At 45.4% G+C, this 24,106-nt stretch overlaps 1 protein-coding gene across 11 annotated transcripts in view; it reads right to left on the bottom strand.

Annotated features, from left to right (window-relative positions):
* The window catches only part of HUWE1 (HECT, UBA and WWE domain containing E3 ubiquitin protein ligase 1), a 158,633-nt gene that overhangs the window by 56,699 nt on the left and 77,828 nt on the right, over positions 1-24,106 (bottom strand). For 6 of the 11 annotated variants that reach the window (XM_067464157.1, XM_067464156.1, XM_067464163.1 and 3 more), the window contains 13 exons: positions 20,284-20,518; positions 19,180-19,410; positions 18,913-19,035; positions 18,511-18,609; positions 16,772-17,041; positions 13,830-13,982; positions 13,477-13,604; positions 11,407-11,488; positions 10,739-10,915; positions 8,403-8,562; positions 7,957-8,309; positions 5,544-5,737; positions 5,116-5,294 (listed from right to left, as the gene is read on the bottom strand). In XM_067464157.1, the coding sequence (XP_067320258.1) occupies positions 5,116-5,294; positions 5,544-5,737; positions 7,957-8,309; positions 8,403-8,562; positions 10,739-10,915; positions 11,407-11,488; positions 13,477-13,604; positions 13,830-13,982; positions 16,772-17,041; positions 18,511-18,609; positions 18,913-19,035; positions 19,180-19,410; positions 20,284-20,518 (2,384 nt within the window). Of the gene's footprint in view, positions 1-5,115; positions 5,295-5,541; positions 5,738-7,956; positions 8,310-8,402; positions 8,563-10,738; positions 10,916-11,406; positions 11,489-13,476; positions 13,605-13,829; positions 13,983-16,771; positions 17,042-18,510; positions 18,610-18,912; positions 19,036-19,179; positions 19,411-20,283; positions 20,519-24,106 lie in introns of all 11 variants that reach the window. The other 5 variants (XM_060763276.2, XM_060763281.2, XM_067464160.1 and 2 more) reach the window with 3 other exon arrangements.

The raw sequence follows: 24,106 nt of genomic DNA, 5'->3' as shown, positions 1-24,106 counted from the left end.
GCGGTCGCCATCTTGGCGCCTCGGCGCAGGCTGTTTCACCATCGCTGGCTGTCCGTCCGCTCGCCGTTGCTGCCGCTGCGGCCTTGGTGTGGCTCGCCGCTACGGCGGGGTCTTCCTCGAGCCGTTGGGCCAAAACAAAGCGCAGAGCGGCCGCCATCCTCGGGCATCGTGTTTCCATCGCCACCGTCCTCCCGCAGCCGGTCCACCGCAGCAGGGTCATCAAGGAGCCGCTGGGCCGAGCCGGGGCGCGGGAGCACCGCTGCTACAGCCACCTTTGTGACGCTTTGCCTCACCATCGCTACGGGCGACCCACTGTTATCGCTGCAGCGTCCGAGCTGTCTTGCTCTCACTGCCGCCTTCCATCGCGGCCACCACTATATGGCCCATCACCTGTTACAGCGACTTGAGTTCGCCTCCACCATCAGCTAATTGTGACTATGCTGCAAAATTCCGGTGCTGGCCTAACTGTGTAGATCCCTGTGCCAGCAGAATATTGTGTAGTTCGCTGTGCTGACTTAATATTGTGTAGTCCTCAATACTGTGCTGACCTAATTGTGTAGATTCCTGTGCCTGCCAAATATTGTGTAGATCGTTGTGCGGACTTAATATTGTGTAGTCCTCAATACTGTGTAGACCTCTTGTGCAGGCCGAATATTTGTGTAGTTCTCTGTGTTGGCTTAATACTGTGTAGATCTTAATACTGTGTAGACCTCGTGTGCCGGCCTTAACACCGTGTAGACCCTTGAGCTGGCCCACCTTGGATTGATAGATACGCAACAGACCAACGGCGCTGACCGCCGCCGTGTATACCACCGCCGGATGCCCTATCCGCGCTTAGACCATCCGTCTAGAGGTACACCTGAATCATAGGAATTTTACTAATTGTTATCACTATCAGTCTCGTAACAGTGTGACTACATATACTATCATAACACACTCCTGGTTGTCCTCGCTGCTAAGTTGATATAAGACCTCTTTAGCACTTTAGGGCGTTTGCCACCGCTGCTAACTTCTCTGGCACTTACGCCCCTTCCCTACCCTCTATGCCGCACCTTAGTGAATACTGAGACTCAGTTTCAGGCACCTACTGCACTTTAAATCTTGCACTCTATGTACGTGCCCTACAGAACATAGTGTTGTCAACCGAGTGGTTACTGCTGTCTGTATCGCATTTAAGACTCTTGCACTCTCGCACTTTATAAACTGTCTAACGGGTGCGGCTGAAACGTCTTCACCATCTGTAGCTATTATCATCCATGTGGCCCCCCACCCCCCTGTTAATACTATCTCTGTTACTAGTAGTTAGCGGAGAGGCCAGGGGGGGAGGTGGGCTGGAGCCCAATGGGGCCGAGAGGAGGGAGGAAGGAGAGAAAGGATGTTGGCAGGATCCAACAAAGCACACAGCTGAGGAAGCAGGAATCAGGTCCTTGATATTAGATCGCGGCATGGAGGGAGGGAGGAGTTCCACTAGCCGTGGGGCCCCCATAGAGGTCGTGGTGGGAAGGAGGAGATGCGGAAGAAGGAGACCTCGAATTCGGCCTAATTCGGACCACCTATCTAAATTAATAACTCCCAACCGGTCTCCTAAGGTAAATTGGTGTAGCCAGGTGAGCGGGCCCTCGGGATTGAAGGTGGTGCTGCTGAACGCCAGATCTGTCAGCGGAAAAACGACCTGGATCCAGGACTTAATCCTGGAGGAGCGGGCAGATCTGGCGTGCATTACGGAGACCTGGTTGGATGAAGCTGGAGGGGTAAACCTGACCCAGCTTTGTCCTCCAGGCTTCTCCGTACAGCACCAACCTAGATCCGGAGGACGGGGAGGCGGTGTCGCAGTGGTCTATAGAGATTCCATCCATCTAACCAGGAGCCCCATCCCGCAGACCACAAATTTCGAATGCGTCCACCTGAGGGTGGGTGACCGGGACAGAATAGGGATTCTGCTAGTGTACCGTCCACCTCGCTGCACTACAGTCTCCCTACCTGAGCTAGCGGGGGTGGTCTCGAGCCTGGCGGTGGAGTCCCAACGGCTTCTTGTGCTGGGGGACTTCAACATCCACGCCGAGGCAACCCTCACAGGTGCGGCTCAGGACTTCATGTCCGCCATGGCAACCATGGGGCTGTCCCAACGAATAACTGGCCCCACCCACTGTGCTGGACACACATTGGACTTGGTTTTCTGCCAGGGATGGGAGCAGGGTGGCGGTGTGGAGGAGTTGTCCATCTCTCCGTTGCCATGGTCCGACCACTTCCTGATTAGATTTAGGCTCACTGCGCCCCCTAACCTCCGCAAGGGTGGAGGACCCATTAGGATGGTCCGCCCCAGGAGGCTAATGGATCCGAATGGATTCCTGACGGCTCTTGGGGAGTTTCCCGCCACCGCGGCAGGTGATCATGTCGAGGCCTTAGTCGCTCTCTGGAATGGGGAGATGACCAGGGCTATTGACAAGATCGCTCCGGAACGTCCCCTCTCGAGTAACCGAGCTAAACCAGCCCCTTGGTTTACTGAGGAGCTGGCAGCGATGAAGCGAAGGAAGAGGGTTCTAGAGAGCGTGTGGCGCTCAGACCCAAGCGAGTCAAACCGAACACGGTTTGTGTCCTTTTTAAGGGCATACGCCGCGGCAATAAAAGCCGCAAAGAAAACTTTCTTTGCGGCCACTATTGCGTCTGCAAAAAACCGTCCGGCGGAGCTGTTTCGGGTTGTCAGAGGTCTTTTAACTCCCTCCACTTTAGGTGGGAGCCCTGACAATTCGACAGCGCGCTGTGAAGCATTTGCTCGGTTCTTCGCAGACAAAGTCGCTTTGATCCGCTCTGGGCTGGACGCCACATTAGATGCAGTCTCTGTGGATGTGACACAAGCACCTGCTTGTCCGATTTTGTTGGATTCTTTTCAGTTTGTGAAACCCGAGGATGTGGACAAGATACTTGGAGGAATGAGACCCACCACGTCCATCCTAGACCCCTGCCCATCCTGGCTTCTGAAGGAGGCCAGAGGGGGATTGGCCGAGTGGGTAACGGTGGTGGTTAATGCCTCCCTTCGGGAGGGCAAGATTCCAGCGAGCCTAAAACAGGCTGTTATAAAGCCGCTGTTGAAGAAACCATCACTTGACCCCACTAAATTGGACAACTTTCGGCCTGTTTCCAATCTTCCCTTCTTGGGCAAAGTCATGGAAAGCGTGGTGGCCTCACAACTCCAGGTATTCTTGGGAGACACGGATTATCTAGATCCGGCACAGTCTGGTTTCAGACCGGGACATGGTACCGAGACGGTCTTGGTCGCCTTAGTGGATGATCTGCGCCGGGAGCTAGACAGGGGGAGTGTGTCCCTGTTGGTGCTCTTGGACCTCTCAGCGGCCTTCGATACCGTCGACCACGGTATTCTTCTGGGGCGCCTTGCAGAGATGGGTCTTGGGGGCACTGCTCTGCAGTGGCTCCGGTCATTTCTGGAGGGTCGTACTCAGAAGGTGTTGCTGGGGGACACCTGTTCAGCGCCACGGCCGTTGACCTGTGGCGTTCCTCAGGGTTCCATCTTGTCCCCCTTGCTGTTTAACATCTACATGAAGCCGCTGGGTGAGATCATCCGGAGTTTCGGGGTACGGTGTCACCTGTACGCAGATGATGTCCAACTCTGTCACTCCTTCCCACCTGCTACTAAGGAGGCCGTCGAAGTCCTGAACCGGTGCCTGGCCGCTGTAATGGTCTGGATGAGGGCGAACAAACTGAAACTAAATCCAGACAAGACAGAGGTACTCCTGGTCAGTCGCAAGGCCGAACAGGGTATAGGGTTACAGCCTGTGCTGGACGGGGTCGCACTCCCCTTGAAGGCGCAGGTTCGCAGCTTGGGTGTGACCCTGGACTCATCGTTGAGCCTGGACCCCCAGGTTTCAGCGGTGACCAGGGGAGCATTTGCACAGCTTAGGCTCGTGCGCCAGCTGCGACCGTACCTTCGGAAGTCTGACTTGGCCACGGTGGTACACGCTTTGGTCACATCCCGCCTTGACTACTGCAACGCTCTCTACGTGGGGCTGCCCTTGAAGACGGCCCGGAAGCTGCAGCTAGTCCAACGCGCGGCAGCCATGTTGTTAACGGGAGCAGGACGCAGAGAGCATACAACGCCCCTGCTGTCCCAGCTCCACTGGCTGCCGATTCGCTACCGGGCCCAATTTAAGGTGCTGGTGTTATCCTACAAAGCCCTAAACGGTTCCGGCCCAAAATACCTTGCAGACCGCATCTCGGCCTACGAGCCCACGAGGGCCTTGAGATCATCCGGGGAGGCCCTTCTCTCGGTCCCGCCTGCCTCACAGGCACGTTTGGCGGGGACGAGAGAGCGGGCCTTCTCGGTGGTGGCCCCCCGGCTGTGGAACTCCCTCCCTGCTGATGTCAGACAGGCCCCCTCCCTCATGGCCTTTCGTAAGGGCCTGAAGACCTGGCTCTTCGAGCAGGCCTTTAACTAAGTGCTATGCTACGGGTAATGACAACCGGATTGAACTACGACGACGAGATTGGCTATGATCCCATAAATATGACGCAGCGGATTTTTAGTATAAGTTGATGTATGTATTGTGATGTTAATTGTTGTTTGATCCCTTTTGTAAAGTGTCTTTTGTACTGTACGCCGCCGCGAGTCGCCCTAGGGCTGAGAGCGGCGGCTAACAAATGCAAGAAATAAATAAACAAATGCAAGAAATTTTCCTAACAGAAACAAAAATGGTGGTGGGACAGGCTTCTTATGGAGTTTTTATTCTAATATTCATTCAATATTATCTGGAGCCCCTGGTGGCGCAGTGGGTTAAACCCCTGTGCCGGCAGGACTGAAGACCGACAGGTCGCAGGTTCGAATCCAGGGAGAGCACGGATGAGCTCCCTCTATCAGCTCCAGCTCCTCATGCGGGAACATGAGAGAAGCCTCCCATAAGGATAAAACATCAAAACATCCGGGCATGCCCTGGGCAACGTCCTTACAGACGGCCAATTCTCTCATACCAGAAGCGACTTGCAGTTTCTCAAGTCACTCCTGACAGGACAAAAAAAAAAACCTCTGGAAGAGGAAAGTTCAAAGGGAGTTCTCAGGAACTAGATGACAAGCTCCACATGTATCAAGCCCAGGCAAACATGTACCTTCATCAGGAGCATGGTACGCAGCCAGAGCATTCAGCATGTCATAGATCACCTCCTTGATAGTATCAGGGATAACAGGCAGTGGAGAAGGTTTCACTGGAGTGGTTTTCACCAGCTGCACTGCATTGGGCCCCTTGATCCGCAGGTTCTCGAATTCGTCGTCAGAGGCTTGGGGAGCAAAACGAGAAAGAATAAAAAGAACTAGAGCAGCCAACACTAGAAAGATGATATACAAAATAGGTGAGTGTGGAGTTTTTTTTTATACCTGATGTTTTTGTCTTAGTGCATTGCTTTACTACAAAATGTATTCCTTTTGTCTATCCTTTATCCAACTTCAAAGCTAAGCTTTCTTTTGACATGCATGTATGTGTATGCACAAATACAAATACTAGCTCAGGAAAACCAGCAGGGGTTTAGATTACTTACCAGTACCAGAACCACGAGGAGCAGGCAAGGCTATGCGAATACAACCATTGGCCACCTCAGTGAAGATCTCAGGATTACGGCAAGCAGCTGGGCCCAGAACTCGCAAGATGTAGTTGATCTCCCGAGAGCCCAAACTACCTGATACCACACCTGAGGTGGTACTGCCTGCTCCACTGGTGGCTGCTGAGCGCACTACCTGGAGCAACAGAAAAATGAGGAGGAAGGTGTTAAGGCAGCTAAAAGCTGAAAAGACTAATCTCAAACACAAGGGAGCCCAACCAAGCAAGGAAAAAACAGAAGACAGGTTGAAACATGAGGGAGAACGTGAGATGAAATTAAGATTGTAAGGAGCATCTTTTCCCATATAAGGATCTTCAAAAATGAGGTGCACCTTATAATCATAGGTGCATTTTGAAATTGCTGGGTTTTTTTTAATGATAACCTTTAAAACCAAGAGCTGGTTTTATGCCAGTTTGCTACCACCCAAAAGGAAAAGCTGATCAGATAATATAAACTTCTTTGGCCTGGGAAATAAGTTCCTAATAAGCAATGACAAGGAACAATGAGGAGTTGGGGAGGAAGGAACCAAGAGCCGGTCCCCTATGACTTTTGAGGTAAATATGAAGAAGTAGTATTTCTCACTGGTGGGTCAAAAATCTCCAAAACAGAGAAAGGAGTGGGCTTTACCTCAGTCCCCCGAAAAAACTATATCATTCCAGAGAGGGAGGAGGAGAAAGGGCCTCAGCCCCAAATGGCTCTGTCACATCCCCACCATTTTGTCCTGACTCAGCAAGACTGTTGTTTATTTTTGTTAAACAGGAAACATTGCACTACAAATACACACTGAATCAACTACAATAAAGATATTGGCATATGCAAAGTCTACGAGACTAGAGAGGTTCCTAGAAGCTGCTGACGCGGCAAAAGGAACTAAGGCACAACCCCCGCCTTGGGCATTTAGAGTATTGGGGAGAGTGGGCGGGGCCTCCGCCAAAATGTTTCTTTTACAAGATTCTAAAAGGTTCTGAACAGCTGCGCATGCGCAGAAATACAACCCTTTATGTGGGTCTTTCACAGATTCCACATAGAGGAATATATAGGAAATCCTCATTGAGCTGCCTTGTTCCCCCACCTCACAAAAAAAGAAAATGTAAAAAACAGAAATATAGGATAGGGGATATATTGCTGAAATAAATGGGCACAAGGATCTAGGTGTCCCACTCATTATAATGCAATCTTAGGCAGCATTTAAAAAGCATAACATCTAAACAAGATGATAAAATTGTTCCAGTATTCTGCACTGGTTGAAACACATCTGGAATGCCATGATCAGGTCTGATCATCACATTATAAGAATGATACAGACAAAATGAGATATATTTAGAAGGCTGACTGAAAAGGACAAGGCATCTGAAATCTGCCCTAGTAAGATTGGTTACCTAAAATCAATAGGTGAAAATTGAAGCGAAGAAAATTCTAGTTAAACATTTAAAAAGACTTCCTAACTGTACAGGTTTGATATATTGTTGAAGGCTTTCATGGCCAGAATCACTGGGTTGTTTTAAGTTTTTTTTGGGCTATATGGCCATGTTTTAGAAGCATTCTCTCCCGACGTTTCACCTGCATCTATGACAAGCATCCTCAGAGGTAGTGAGGTCTGTTGGAACGAGGAAAGTGGGTTTATATATCTGTGGAATGACCAGGGTGGGACAAAGAACTCTTGTCTGTTGGAGCTACCAGTATTAAAAAACTCTCTGGCTACCAGTATTAAAAAGCTCTAAAATTACAAGAGTAAAATAACAGGAATGAAACAAACAAGGACATCTAATCACCTCTCAACAAAAGATTGCCTTGGGCACTGCCAGGCCATCAAATGCTAATCAGGGTGGTCAGTTTAAACATTCACACCTAGCTCCAACAGACAAGAGTCCTTTGTCCCACCCTGGTCATTCCACAGATATATAAACCCAGTTTCCTAGTTCCAACAGACCTCACTACCACTGAGGATGCTTGCCATAGATGAAGGCGAAACATCAGGAGAGAATGCCTCTAGAACATCGCCATATAGCCCGAAAAAACCTACAACAACCCACTGTACAGGTTTGGTTTGCCTGTGGAAGAGATTGGCCACTGAAAAATCATGTAACACAGGAAAACCAAATTATACAATTTTATAGAGTACCCCAAAGAGCCATGAATGGATGACCATTTCTAAGGACACCTAATTACGTCCTGCATTGAAGTTCTCATACTGGGCAACTGGTTAACTCAAATGATCTCCAAAGTCCCTTTCAGCTCTATTAACCTACAAACATATAGCCAATTCTGCAGGATGCCATGTCTAGAGAAAAAGAGAGAACTGCAATGAAAGCTTAATCCTTCTCCATAGTATGGATAGCAAGAGGTGACCCATACCTTCTCCATAGTGTGATGCAGTGTGCAAGGGTCCTCGATGATATGCCGGAAAAGCAGGGTGACAAGAGGCGTGAAGCCATTGAAGCCAGAACTTTGTGTTAGGCCCAGGATCATACGTGTACTCTTGAGCTCAGCAAACATCATGGCGTATTTGTGGTGGCGGGTGAGGCGCAGACAGAGGCGCAGAGTGGCGTGCAGAGTGTCTGGTTCCACAGGGACACCCAACATACTGACGCAGGCCCGTATCAACACAGTCACCATCTCTTCAGTCAGGCCCTGGATGAGGATCTCTGATGGTTTGGCTTCTTCTGCAGAAGCTTCTTTCTCTGGGGGAAGGCTCTCAGGAGGCACGTCTGACGAGGGAGAAAAAAAACTGAACTGAGAATTCAAATTCAAATAGTCAGCATTTTATCAACCATACAGATTTGAGAATGTGGGTTCAGTACCATTGGCCTTCTCCTCCTTAGGTTTGCTTTCCACCTCCTTCCCTTCTTCCAAGGTTCTCTCCAGCTCTTGCCCGTTGCCCTCCTTCACACTCTTGCTAAGGCGAGGAACCCTGAGCAAAGTCAGCATCACAGGGCGCCTGTTCCCAGTCTCTTCATTCACCTGTGCATTTAGGAAAGAAAAGCAAAAGATTAAGAATATTGCTTCCCATGTACTTCACCCAAGCCCTTCTAGACTAGTTCTTAAACATGCTTCCGGAATGAGCTTTGTGCATTCCAAGTAGACTGAAACATACTAAGTCCTATTCCTTTTTAATACTGGTTTTAAACCACTTCATTGGATGTGTTGCAATAGCAGATTCCCAGATTAGTTTAGTGTTTACACCTTATTTTATTTTTCTGGTTATTTAATATTTAATATTTATTTTATTCAAATGATATTTGTCTTTACTGTTCTAATATAGCACAAATCCTATGTAAAATCATACTACGTATTTTTGGCATTAATATTGAAATCTGAAATATATACAGAAAATCTTTCTGTATATATTTATATTTATATATTTAGCTTTTACAGCTGGCCCACAACATCTGTGGATCCGGGTTTTGTGAATTTGATTAATACAGTATCTCTAGGAATGTCTACATCCCCCAGTGCGGCTCTTTGGAAACCCACCATAGAATCATAGTGAAGCAACTAGAGAGAATATGTTTTCAGGAATCTCTATGTCGTTCGGTGTAATTCTATGGTCAGCTTCCCTTAAAAGGTGAGCACAGTCTTGTGCTGTAAGATCTATTGATTCCTACAAATGTTTTTATTTGCTTTTTTCCCGCTTTTTGAGGGTCTGGTGCCTCTAGTACACATGTGTCAAATTCAGGTTCTGTGGGCAGAATTTGGCCCACAGTGTCATTTTATGTGGCCCTCTTCCTGAACCTAGACCGCAACTCCTGTCGTCCTCATCATTAGACATCATGACTAGAACTGATGGGAGTTGTGATACAGTAACATCTGGGAGGCTGCAGTTTCTTCTGTTTAGACAGGATAGTGGAGTCTGAGCTTAGATACAAGAACTGTGGATATGATGCCTGGCTTTAAAATGTCATTTAACCTTTTCCCAAACTCAGAGCCATAAGGTCTGTTGTGTTGCAATTGCCAGTATCCCCAGTCCACATGGCAACCAAGCAAAAGTGATGGGAATTACTGTTCAACAACATTTTGGGACACAAACTGGATAAAAACTAAAGAGCACTGGCAACTATGTAAAAAAAGGTATAGCTGGCCCTCAATAATAATAAGGAGCCCCCAGTAGCACAGTGGGTTAACTCCTATGCCAGCAGGACTAAAGACCGACAGGTCGCAGGTTCGAATCCAGGGAGAGCGGGATAAGCTCCCTCTATCAGCTCCAGATCCTCATGCAGGGACATGAGAGAAGCCTCCCACAAGGATGATAAAACACCAAAACATCCAGGCGTCCCTTGGGCAACGTCCTTGCAGACGGCCAATTCTCTCACACCAGAAGCGACTTGCAATTTCTCAAGTCGTTCCTGGACTACGCTTTGATGATGAGACGATTGGGCTGGTTATTGTAATAATTGTTTAGTGTAATTGCTTGTTGTTTATTAACTGGATAATGTGTTAAGTGGTCAATTGTTATATATGCATTGAATTACTGCTGTTTTTATTGTGTGTAAACCGCTGTGAGTCGCCTTCAGGCTGAGAACAGCGGTATATAAGCAAAGTAAATAATAAATAAAATAGTAATAATAATACTTTATTTGTACCCCGCCACTATCTTCCCAAGGGACTCGGAGCGGCTTACATGAGGCCAAGCCCAACAACACATCAAAAACAACAAGCAATAATAAAAACAACAAGCAATAAACAAAAAAAATACAGTTAATATAACTCACAGGTAGACAATAACACATAAGAATTTAAAAACCTATGGCTGGGCCAGATGTAATAGTTAAAACTTTAAAAATAAATGCTGGACATGAACAGAGGCGGTATCTAGTAGGAGGGTTTTAAGCCAAAAGTAGAGAATAACCTAACAGGCAATTAAAGTGCTTCTCAGGGTATTTGCAGGGGATTTTTTCCTTTATTCAGGGAAGGCGCACTGGGACAGCCACGTTTTCAGGCTCCTCCTAAAGACTGCCAATGTGGAGGCTTGTCTGATATCCTTGGGGAGTGAGTTCCAGAGTCGGAGGTCTCTGTCCATGGATTTTAATGGTCCTTTCGAGGCAACTATAAGGCTGACATGGCCCTCAATGAAAATGTTTACATTGACCCCAACAAATGCAGAAGGCTGAATGTAGAGACATTTCTGCAGAGCCTATACCTGCACCATTGTAGTGAACTGCACAGTGTAGCGCCGACGGCCAGCAGTGAAGCGAACACTGGTTTCTCCAGCTTTCCATGCTGTGTCGATAGTGCTGTTGTTGCTTGCACTGTAGCTGCACCAACGGCCTGAGCGGTCATCAAACCAACGCCAATTGTTGCCATTGGCTTGGAGGTACTGTTGCAAAAAACAAAAACATAAAAAAATCTCAGAAGTTGTAGACCTACAGTGCAATCCTATGCAAATGTATTCAGAAGCAAAATTTAATGCAACCCATGGGACTTATTCTGAGAGTACAGAGTCTTACCGCATATTGACAATTACAACAGATGAGAACCAGAGCAGAATTCACACAGGTTTTATAAGGACTATGTTGATTCTTCTCTAAAGTTAGACTTAGGGCTTTGCTTTGATGCAAAGCGGCAGGGCTATATTGTCATCCATCCAAAACTACTTTCAAAACATTTTTGGTCACCTCCAGATTCTAACAAAAGATGAAAAAACTGCACTGGAAGAATCATGTGCAATTCAGATAAATATTATCAAAAACATAAATAATTCTCAGAGGTTTGTCACTGTCTTACTTTCCCTATCTTTTACATCTGATGACAGGCAGGACTCTTTCTTGCCATTCCCTCTGTAAGAGCTTACTCTACCAGAATTCATACCTTATTCATCTGGGCCCTCCTCTTGGAGGAGATAGCTGTCTTCTCATAAAAGTCAATCAGTAGAAGGACTGGCGTGATCCACCTGGGGGTAACAAGTTAGCTGGGTCAGGAAACATAGCAGGAATTAGGAGAGCAGGGCTAGTAAGAAGGCCCCTTTTCCTATTCCCATTATATCTCTCTCATGGGCACGAGACTGAAATAGGGACTGCCCCCAAATACCTCAAAGCCTAAGCAGAGCTTTCCATGAGTGCAAACAATCCAGGATAGTGCACCCCTATTTAGAATGGCAACCTGGGCTTTAGATCTCCATTCACAGGGGGGCCAGAATGGCCTTCTCTCTGCTGTACTCCTGATAACAGTTTAAATCATTTTTATTCAGTCACGCTTTTAAAGCAGGAAGTTATAACGAATGAGAGTGCAGTCCTATATGGTGGTCTAACAGTTTCTAACCGTTTTTACTTTTTAAAATGTTTTTACCAAGTTTTTAAAAATATTTGTATGCTTAATTCTAATCTGATATTTATATTTTGTAGTTTTAAATTGAATTGATTTTAATGTTGTGAGCCTTTTTGGGTCTCTATGAAGAAAGAAAAATAATCTATATAAATAAAAATGTAATGCTTGTTTGTGGGATTAACAGAACTCAAAAACCACTGGACGAATTGACACCAAATTTGGACACAAGACGCCTAACAACCCAATGTATGTCCTTCACTAAAAAAAATGATTTTGCCATTTGGAAATTGTAGTTTCTGGGATTTATAGTTCACCTACAATCAAAGAGCACTCTGAACCCCACCAACGATGGAATTGAACCAAACTTGGCACGCAGTTCTCCCATGACCAACAGAAAATACTGGAAGGGTTTGGTGGGCAGTGTCCTTTGGTTTTGGAGTTGTAGTTCACCTACATCCAGAGATCACTGTGGACTCAAACAATGACGGATCTGGACCAAACTCTACAACAGGGGTCCTCAAACGTTTTAAACGGAGGGCCAGGTCACAGTCCCACAAACTGTTGGAGGGTGGGATTATAATTTGACAAAAGCATCAATTAAGTGCTATGCACACTGCACATATTTTATTTGCAGTGCAAAAAAACACTTTAAAACAATACAATAATTAAAATAAATAACAATTTTAACAAATATACACTTATTAGTATTTCAATGGGAAATGTGGACCTGCTTTTACCTGATGAGATAGGATTGTTATTGTTGTTGTGTGCTTTAAAGTCGTTTCAGACTTAGGTTGACCCTGAGTGAGGGCCGGGTAAATGACCTTGGAGGGCTGTATCTGGCCCTCGGGCCTTAGTTTAAGGACCCCTGCTCTACACGAATACTCAAATGTAAACACTGGTGGAGTTTGGGGAAAACAGAATCTTGACATTTGGGAGTTATAGTTGCTGGGATTTATAGTTCACCTACAATCAAAGAGCATTCTGAACCCCACCAACGATAGAATTGGGTCAAACCTCCCACACAGAACCCCCATGTGGGCTACAGCAACGCGTGGCAGGAGACGGCTAGTATAGAAAAATAATAATAATAATAATAATAATAATAATAATGCCATATATTTCGGTTCAAGAGCAATGTAACCAAATAATACCATATATTTAAAATAACATTTTACTCCTGTGCCTTGGAGATAATGATAATAATAATAGTAGTAGTAGTAATAATTCCCAAGGCATATAAATAATAATATTGTTATCTATTTCAATCCAAAAACAATGTAGCCAAAATATTTTACTCATGTGTCTTTTTCCTCTTCTTCTTCCCAAGGTAAAGGAGTAAAAACTTTTGATTACATTATTCTTGAATTGAAATATGTTCGCAGTACAATGCTATAAACTCAAAACCAGAAACAAAAACAATCCCATTGTAGGGCGATCGTGACATCTACTGAACTCTTATATGACTTTTACTGGATGCAATTACAAAACCAGAAACATCATTACAAGAACTTGGTAGTGTCAAAAACTAAGCCTGGGTGGAACAGGATTGTTGTAATGCAGACGCCCATGTAGGGATTCCCAACTTGCAATCTGAACTGGTTCATTTCTTACTTTGGGGTCTGCACTTCTTTCTGTTCCTTGGCAGCCTGCAGGCACGGTTGCACCACTTCCAGCAGCTTGATCAAAACATTGAGAATGCCACTTGACTCCACCACACGAGCACATGGCAACTTCAGCTCCTGCAGGCAAACAAAAGCAAACAGGCTGGCACCCATAGAGCAGGAGGAAACTAGTCCAAAGATAAAGTGACCATCAAATTAAACCTCTGGCCAAAGTCAAAGCACAGGCAGCTTATATACAGCAAATGTACCAGTTTAGACCGAAAAGTGCACTTGTGATATAACACGGCCCACCTGTAACTGTATAATCTGGAAAAAGAGATATTTTCTTTTTTTCAACCTTACCTCAAAGAGTAACGTTAAAAGCAGAATGCGTGTGGCCAGGTTGGAGGCCTGGGGCAGGGTAGCCATTTGGCTGATCCACTCTGAGACGGTCTTTGTGTCACTTGTAGTAAGGGGCAAGGCAGCTTTGATGAGAACATCAGCAGCTTCCCACACCTGCAAAAAAAGGCATGTTCTTAATGGAGAGAGTAGATGCTGATCTGTGAAACCATTTCTCTCAGAAACCTTTCAGAGAACCACTAGGGTCACAGTGGCATGGGGAGATTCACTCACAAATGACTTAGAAGAACAAACCCACATCAACATCTGATGAGAAATGAGGCAAACCAAGTTGTAAAAGGAGAGGGAACCATTTGGCAAAAGCAAGGGTGAACTCAAGGAGCCTAAACCTGTGAGCCTTTGTGAATTGATTTGGCCCTTTCTTTGTATGATGAAGAGGAGACTTCAGCCATAAATGGATGCCTCCTCACATCGAACTGGGAATGCTAGGTCCCCAGACATCTGATCTCAACAGGAAACTAGTTTGCTCAGATGGACCAAGCACAACTAAACACCATGATCTCTCATCTGTGGGACACACCTGTTTCATGAATACAACAGTCTGCCCCATTGTGCTGAACCACAAATACTTCCAAGAGTAAGACCGCATGAAGTTGATAGCTACATGCTGGTTCTCCTTGGATTCTTCTTTTCACTTCTCTTCACTTTTTCTCACATAGAAAAAGTATGCATTTTTAGATGTGCACACTTCTCCCAAAGCCTTTGCATCTATTGAGCTTCCAACCATGAACACCAGGGTGAAATATGAGCAAACAATGAATTATTGATTTCCCTACACAGGGATAAAGCATTTGTCAAGCCCTCAGGAGTCCTGGCACAAAATCTACAAAACGCTACAAATGCCAAACATTTGCCTTCCAGGATCTCAAAGTTCGGAGTCAATCCTTTACTCAAAAGCTCTAACTTTATTTGATAGTAAGGTTGTTCAACATCTCTTGATAAGTAGAAGCTAGAACCAGAACAACAAAAGCTGCCTTTCCAGCATGGATATTAGCCAGCATATTACAAATGTACAACGGGAAGAGCCAAGGCTGAGTTAGAGCAACAATTTTCTTGCTCTATATAATATAACACAGTGGTTCTCAAAGTGTGCTCCATGAACCATACTGAGGGCTCTGTGGTCCCCTCCTTTTTCCTGCTCCTCTCCCCAACTCCTTTGTCCCCAAAAGCCTTTTCCCCGCCTCCCTTGCCCCCAAAAGCCTTACCGCACCTCCCTTGGCCCAAAAAGCTTTTTTCCTCCCCTCCTTTGTCCCTCAAAGCCTTTATTCCTCCCCTTCCTCGCCACCCAGATCCTTTCTCTCTTGCCTTACTTGCTACCAAACCCTATTCCCCCCTCCAACCGCTCGGGGGTGCTTTGATTGTGCTTTTCCTGCTTAGCAGAAGGGGGTTAGACTGGATTGCCCCTAGGATTTCTACTATTATTGTTGTTATTATTACAACAGCTGGATTTGAGAGTGCTTTGATTGTTCTTTTCCTGCATTGACAGTAATGGTTTGGACTGGATGGCCCCTGGGGTCTTCCACTGAAATACTGTTGATAATAATAATAATAATAATAATAATAATAATAATAATAATTTATTTTTTTAGTACCCCGCCACTATCTCCCCAATTGGGACTTGGGGCGGCTTACATGAGGCCAAGCCCAACAGCATATTACAATAAAGTAAAATCAAAACACAATAACAATGCAGTAAAATACATACAACATATGAGTACAAAAACGATACACATCATACACAATAAAATAACATAACATAACAATGAGCGGGCCGCATGTGCAAGATAAAACTAAGGCACTAAAAATACTAAAATCACAATGATATAGGGATGAAGCAGATGGTTTGTGGGGGAGAAACTCATAAAGGAACGGGGTCATAAATATAGACCATACAGGTGGGGAAATATACTCTGGGGACAAAAACCGTTGAGGGGGAGCAACTGTGTATGATAATATGGTGACTCTCCAAAGTTTATGTTGGTCAAAAAAATCTGCCCATGCTTGACATATATACATTATGAATAATATAATACAATATATAACAAAATATATAAACATTTCTTGGGCTCCATGAGAAACGTTTGATTCAAAAACGGTTCCGTAACTGAAAAAGTTTGAAAACCCTTGATTTAGCATATCCAGCTGTATACTACAGAACCCCATAATAATACCATCTTTCCCAGGGAAGGGAAGGGAGAGAAAGTGTGGTATGACTATCAATCTTCCCACTGTTGCATGAAACCCTCCTGGGCAAAATTATTCTTTGTTACTACCATGATCCAGAACCACTGGGTCACCCCCCCCCCCCCTTGGTGGGGCACTGCCATGACCATCCTGTATACAATAAACCTTTCCTGGGTAGGGCCAAGTGCCCTCAATCATTTTATGATTTTTCCTGTTGAATAAAGTGAAACCCATTCACCGCCACTCAAATGCCCTTTGTCTCTTCACAAGTCAACTGCTCAGCAAATCCCCCTTTCTGTGATTAGTCAGAATTGGGACACTCGACCAATGGGCTTCGCTACAGCTGATGTTGCTGCAGTGGGAAATATGAAATTATTGTGTATAAAAGAGGCTGTATTTCTGTTTTCTGGCTATTCTAGTTTCTTTGTGAATATATCACAAGCTAGGATCTTATCTGCAGATGATAAAACCTTCCTTGGCTGAAATCACCCTTCTCACCTTGCTGCTGGCTGGATTATTTTAATTGGGGCTGATCGGTATGTTTGCCAAAGCAGGGACTCACAGAAAATGGGCAGCTCAGACTTATCACTTGTCTGGGTTTCTGCCAACAGGCTTTTTCTGGTCTCACTGCCAGGGGTTGCATCCTAAATTGGGGCCAGCACCACTGCAATGAAATCAAGTGCCTAACCAGCCAATCTTACCTGATTCACCACTTGCTTGAGGATCATATCTCTGTAGTCAGCCCCGTTGCGTTTGATTGCAGTCATGATGAGATCACAGACACGGTAGACTGTGTCTGGCAGCTCATCCAGCAGGTGGAAGCAGCCAGGTAGCATTGTATCTGTAAAGCTGTGCAGTTCTTCTTGCTCCAGAGGTTCTGCATCTTGGAATTTCTCAAGGCACTTTGCTTCTTCTTCCTCCTGTTTCTCCCTCGCCTTGCGTTCTTCTTCCTCCTTTCGGCAAGCAGCTTCCTAGGGATGAGAAAAGGCTAGCTATACACAGGGCTTCTCCAGTGGCAGAGACAAATCTGCAACTTCTTAAATTCAATGACCCGATGAAGTGGACTTTATGGCCTGTGTAGGCAAATGCAACAGGCCTAGAAATTAAGACTCTTTTTGTCTCTAGGACCTTCTAAGGGCTGCAGAGATGGGCAAAAATGTCTCCAAAATGAAAAAAAAACAAGTAGTCAAAATCAACAGATATTTTTGGAAAAAATATATTTTAGCATTAAACAGTGCTAAGAGGGATGCATTCTATGAAAGGAAGTGCCATTCCTAGATTCACCTTTTTTGGGTCAGAAAAAGGGCAGTGCCAGGAGTGGGACCGAGGGCCATAAAATGCAGGAATCTCCCTTGGTTAAACGGTCTCATGTACTACCGATCGAATTCCAGGGGCAAATAGCTGGTTTTGAGCAATAACGCTATATATAGTGTCTCCCTCATGAGCCTACATGACTCTTACTATCTTCAGGGGGGATTCTTCCCTTCTGCCAAGCTTGTCTGGTGACTGAGAGCCTTTTTGGTAGCTATCTTTTCGTTCATCTGGAGAGTCCCTATTCACGATCCCATCTGCATCGCAAGTGCGACTGGTGGGGACGAGGGATAGGGCTTTCTCGGTGGTGGCCCCTCGACTCTGGAACTCTCTCCCTAAGGACATCAGGCAAGCCCCATCGATGGAAATTTTTAGGAAGAGCTTGAAAACGTGGTTGTTCCAGTGTGCCTTCCCAGAATAAGGAAACTCCAAGCATTTTGTCCCCAACGCACTTTATCAGAGATTTAAGATATCTGCATACCCATCCCTCTCCAAACACCCACCCTTTCTCCTGGTCATGCAGTACTTTTTAATTTTAATTATTACATTTGGCCCTGCCATAGTTTTTAATTGCGTCATTGTGTGTTGTTAATGTTATTGCTTTGTTTTTGACTTATTTTGCTGTGTTATTGTTGTTGTTGTTTTATTGTTGTATTTGGGCTCGGCCTCTTGTAAGCCGCGCCGAGTCCTTCGGGAGATGGTAGAGGGGTATAAATAAAGGTTTATTAGCTATTTCTAGGCTATTAACTCTCTCCAGAACAATCTTTCATTAGTCCTTTGCTCTCTATTCTCTTTTGTTGCGGGTCAGGCCCTCTACTTTTAAATAGTTAGCACAGAATGATATACACTAGGTGGGCTAGTTTTTTTTTTGTACGTTGTACATATTTAATGAGCTCTAAATGGCTTTTAATTAGATTGATTCTTTATGTCACATACTGTTTAGGCTCTTTTAATTTTCACTGCAAGCCGCTTTGGGGTCCATGATGAATCAAATTAATCAACAAAACCAGGCCTGTGAGACTACATGTTGCACTTTTGTTCACTTCTGCACTAGGACTCTCTTCTACAAACCTCCCCAGTGGCCCTTCAATTTATTATATTACAGCATCACATGATGAAGCTGTGTTACCTCTGGGGATTCTGCTCTTTGGTCCATGGGTATATCTTGTCCCAGTGACATAGCAATGGCCCTCATCATCTGGTCTTCTTCAGACATACTCAGATCCTGCTATGCAACACAGAAACAACTTTTGTCAGGTGACTCTGTTAGTGACTGACCACAAGAAGAAAATACTCAGCCCCAAACCATTTGGTCTCATCAGATTTCAAGTGGGAATAGGGATAATAACTCTGGGTATAGTTGTACTGCAAGCTAAGCATAACACAATGAGATTAATTAACTGATGTGTGGGACATGTTATTTCCTCCAAGAGGCTCATGGGGATAAGTAGAACAGAAATAGTTTTTTGAAGTCAGTTTAGGAAATTTCTCCCAATAGCCTCATAAACTTAGAGCTGCTATATGGCCTTACCCGCACAACCCCACCCATAAGAGGTGGAGGATGGGTCAGCAAGTATTCTGTGGCTTGTTCCATGGTACTGGTGTTCAGCAGAGCTTCCATGGCATGCTCCCTTGTAAAACCCATGTCCATCAGCTGAAAACAGAAAGGCAGACAGAAGTTAATAGCAAAAGTAAAATAGGGAAACTAGAGTCCCGAATAACCCACATTCCTATATGGGAGAACTTAGGTCCAGGACAATAGTTTTGTGTAGAAGTGGGATACAATATTGCCTTTTACCTGCTGCAGCTGCTGCTGATTCACCTGAGGCTCTCTTCGGGCACCACCTTCCTCTTGCCCTCCTTCCTCCTCACTACGTGCGCCTTCTTTCTCTTTGCCAAGGCGCTCACGGATGACTGGCTCCCCCCGCAGAATGTGACATAGGATGGCCAGCATGGACTCTGCCATGCGCCCACCATATACTTTCAGGGGCTTGCGGTTCCACAAGTTCTTGATACACGTGAAGGCGGCCTGCAACACAGAACACACACGTTAATGGCAAATATGGAGCAGTGTTCTTTGGAGTGATGAGACTAGGAGCTGATAGGAGTGCACTGCTTGGCGGGAAACAAAATATCATTATAGATATAAATAAATATGTAATGTTTATAGAATGCTTTGGACTTTCTAAAGGAGACTTTTCCAAGCTGATATTCTTGAGATACTTTGAATTCTCCACCCCACCTCTATGACCACTTTACTGGGCTAGTTAGTCTGGTAGTAGCTTAATCTAAACAACAATTTGGAGACAACTGTTGGAAACCAGTTCACTAACTGAGTCATAAAGATACATAAAGAGTCATAAATACTCTGAGAAGGGCTTTAATTACCCGTTGGGTTGCTCTTTATATTTTATTTAAAACCCTCCAAATAGATACATCCTCTGTTCATGTCCAGCATTTATTTTTAAAGTTTTAACTATTACATTTGGCCCAGCCATAGATTTTTAAATATTTATGGTTTATTGTTTACCTGTGAGTTATATTAATTGTATTGTTTACTTTGTTTATTGCTTGTTAATTTATATTGCTTGATGTTTTTGATGTGTTGTTGGGCTTGGCCTCATGTAAGCCGCTCCAAGTCCCTCGGGAGATGGAGGCAGGATATAAAGTTTTATTATTATTATTATTATTATTATTATTATTATTATTATAAAGATGATAAAGTATGCAAGTGGACACCTTCATTATCCACACCACAGCAAATTTCTTACAGCCGATCAAAGAATTTGCTATCAAGAAACTTCAACACACTACCTTCCAGTGGAATAACATCCACAAGCTAATGTGATTATTTTCATTCTCACAGTCCCTATAGTAACAACAGATAATCTTGCCTGCTTACCTTCTGTGTTACCACAAGGAAGCGCAGGGCACTGAACTGCAAGTAGTTCTGTCCACCAGGCAACTTGGCTGGCAAAGAATGGGGAGATTCCAGCACTGTGGTAGGATTCACCATTTTCTCCACCAACATAAGCCAAGCATCCAGAAACTCTCCTGTGCCATCGGGGAGGTCGGGGTGCTCCAGTCCCTCAGCAACAGGAACTTTACCACCCATAGAGAGAGCCCAGTTGAAAGTCCTAGATGAAAGAAGGAGTTGCTTACTTGTAAATGTGTTTCTGCAACTGTGAAATTTGCACATATGGGTTTGTCAGTGAATGTGCAGTGCAGTTTGGAATCTTCTAGTTCTCAGAAACATTTAGTGGTAGCCCCACCCACTCTCCCCATAGAGTATAAGTAGCAGTGGGCGGAGCCGAACCTCAGTTCTCCCAGCTGCTAGACTAGCAGCTAAGGAGAAGAGGAATGATAACAGACAAAACATAAATAGTTCCACACTAGGATAGCCCCATCATTCGAAGAGAAGGCAGACACATCACAGTTGAAAGTTAGGCCAGCATGTTCTGTTCTCCCAGAAGGTGAAGGGCGAAAAGGTATATAATCCAAGGAATGCACCAATGCCAAATGCACATGGGACAGGTGGAGGAGCTTGTGTAAGTACATTTGCTCTATTTGTTTATATAGTATTTCACCGTGGTGTTGTCTGTGAGGAACTGCACCACTTTTAGCTGAAATGGCACTTTGAACGCCTGTAGAGCTTTCACTTCTGCAAGGAGCTCCAAGACACTGATGTGATGACGGCGGTCTATTGGTGACCACTGTTCCCGCTCTGTGAGGCTGCCAAGGTGAGCACCCCAACATTCAAGAAAGGTGTCCATCATGAGGCAGAAGGGCAGGCGTGTTTGTTTAAAAGGCACCCCTGATCCGACACTGGATCGCGTTGTCCACCACTTGAGGAAATTGGACATTTTGAGAGGGGGCTGTAGCCGAGTTCTTGGATTGTCATGGCAGGGGCTGAATTGAGGAGCCAGCTCTGCAGAGTGCACATTCATAGGCACGTAAACAGGGATACAGCAGTCATAGAGGCCATGTGGCCCAGGATAGAATTAATGTCCCTTTCTGATCCCTACCCCTGGGTACACAGATGATTGATGGCAGACTGAAGGGTTTTAAAGTGGTCTTCTGCTAGGTATGCTTCCTCCATCATTGAGCCTAGCACGACTTTGATGAAAATAGATGTGTTGCTTCAGTTTTAGGTGAAGCTTCTTGTTGTTCACAACAAGACCCAGTAACTGGAGAGGATATAAGGTAGAGTCGATATCAGTGAGTTGATGCCTGGAGCTGGCCACTAGGAGCCAATTATCGATATAAGGGTAGACAACTATGCCATGTTGGCACAGATAAGCTGATACCACTGACATGCACTTGGCAAAAACACAAGGGGCAGTAGACAGCCCAAAGGTAAGAACACTGAAAGCAATGCCTGACTGCAAAACTAAGGAATCTGCGGTGTTTCCGGATAAAATGTCAAAATAGGTCAATTGTCATGAACCATTAAGGCCCCTTTCCTTAAAAGACGTAGGATGGTGGCTCCTCTATGATAACACATGCTGAGGAGGATAACCCTGAAGCACCGAGTCAGGCATGGCGACAGAAGGCAACAGCTGCTACTAAGAGTTTGCCTGAGGAATCAGCGGTTTGCTTAGCTATTTCCTTTTGCATACTCACCAGTTAACAAGCCTCCTGTTTAAAAGGCGTTTTGCTATGTCTTGTTCCCCAGAAGGGAGGTGATCGAGGTATGGGGATTCTGATTGGCCCCCATGTATGCTCCAAAATGCATCAGTCCTGTGAACAGACAGGAGGGAGAATAGAACTTCTTGTCCATGGTGTTTTCTCTCTTCTGTGTCAGTGGACACCAAGTGAGACATCTGGGACAGTTGGGCTGGTTACATCCACCACTATCAAGTTTGGTTTGGGCTGCTTAGCAAGCCACAGTGGTAGCAGCAGTGGAGAGGTCCATCTTGAGGTTGCAAGTACTGACGTAGGTGACACATGTGGTGGTTTAATTAGTTGTTAAAAGAAACAGCAGTGGTAAAAGCATAGTTGCAGTAAGCAACAGCTGCTGGGAGGAGGGAAAAACAGGATTTTCCACCACAACTGAAGGCTGTGTTGTCGGCAGGTTCAATGTGCACGCCAAATGGATTACTAATGATGAAAAAAAATTGCTATTCCTCAGAGCAGTGTGACTTCAACTCTTCAGGCAAGATGGGGGTGGGCGGGAATCTTCCTGAGGTTGCTCAGATTCAGATTCATGATCACTCTCGCCTCCTATTCGTCTTAGGAGAAAGAAGATTTGTGGGGCTGGTGCCTCTCCAATGGTCTTCAGAGTTGGTAGAGAAGGCCCTGGGGCTGGGTGCGAGACAGTGGCAGCTGAGAGAGAATTGCAGCTTGCTAATGGTTGGCCACAGTGAATATAATCCTTGCGGCAGACATGGCAGTGGCAATGCTCCTGGTCCCTGTGATAATCAGAATAGTGTGAACGCCCATGCTTCCAATGGTGGGGGAAGCATGGATCCAATGATGGGGAGCCCAGGTGGTAATAGAGGCCCCTGGAAGGGCTTAAAAAAAAGGTGAGAGGGAGTAGTATGGGGCATTGACAAGCAAGTCCCACTCCTACTGTCCAAGCTCACTTGGACCTGATGGCAATAACCTTGTCCCAAGTCTAAGAAGAGCTGTGGCTCAATTGGTTCCAACTACGCTGCTTGGTGGGCACCGTTGCTTGAGGCTGCACTGGTTCTGATGGAGGAGAGCCATTTGGTTTCCTGCTTCCAGGCGTTTTAGCCTCTTTTTTTGTTGCTTCCTTGCATGTCTCCTTTGCCTTCCCCAATGGTGTTGGCCGTCTTTGCTCTTTTTGATGCATGTGCGGAGGGCTGTGACAGGCACTCCCATGGGAGACCTAGCAAGGTCTTCTTGCAGCCCTGACTGGAGGGACAATGGCTGATACTTTGAGCCATCAAGATCTCAGTAGTGGATGACTCCAGATGCTTCTTTGGGCATGTGGCTGGCAGTGCCAGGGCTTGCTTGTAAAGGAATGCCCACAAGTGGGTTTCCATCTGCTGCCGCATCTGGGGGGTGAAGAGCTAGCAGACAGCACAGGCCTGGGTAACATGGCCTTCCCCTAGGAAAACAGGCACATGGCGTTGCCATCTGCATTGGAAAGCATGACCTCTCAAGTGGTAATTTTTTTAGAGAGGGGGGTAGAGGCTATAATAGCAGTTAGCCTGCCAATAATGTCCAGTCCAAGTTGTGGGGCAGAGAAGAACGAGGTAAGTTCAAGTCCAAGTCAAGAAGAGGAGAAAAGCCTGCAAGTCTGTTAGGAGTCCAAGTCAAAACCATTAGAAAGATAGCAAAAACTAGCAAAATACAGGGAGTAGAGAGGTTTCTAGCTAGTCAGCGGTGGGAAAAAACCAACTAAGGCTCGGCTCTGCCCACTGCTACTTATATTCTATGGGGAGAGTGGGCGGGGCTACCGCCACAATGTTTTATTCTGAGACCATATGTGCGATTTCACAGACACATGAAGAAAAAACATTGTTATACACATACATACATTAGATAAACTAAGCTATAATTTCTAAAGAATTTAGTTACTTGAAGTGAATCTGAATGTTTCTCGTACAGGACTGAAACTAGGGTTGGACCCCATGTATTCCTCTCTTAAAATAAATTCAACGATACTTCCCCTTGTGCCACTACCAACTATCATGTAAGCCCTAAGTAATTATTGGTAATCTTTGTTACTGTTACCAAAGTAGCCAAGAATGTATACC

Source organism: Anolis sagrei, chromosome 2 (genome assembly GCF_037176765.1).
Source record: "Anolis sagrei isolate rAnoSag1 chromosome 2, rAnoSag1.mat, whole genome shotgun sequence".
Taxonomy (NCBI): domain Eukaryota; kingdom Metazoa; phylum Chordata; class Lepidosauria; order Squamata; family Dactyloidae; genus Anolis; species Anolis sagrei.
Note: the sequence above shows the minus strand (reverse complement) of the source record. Positions and strands in the feature narration are given on the sequence as shown.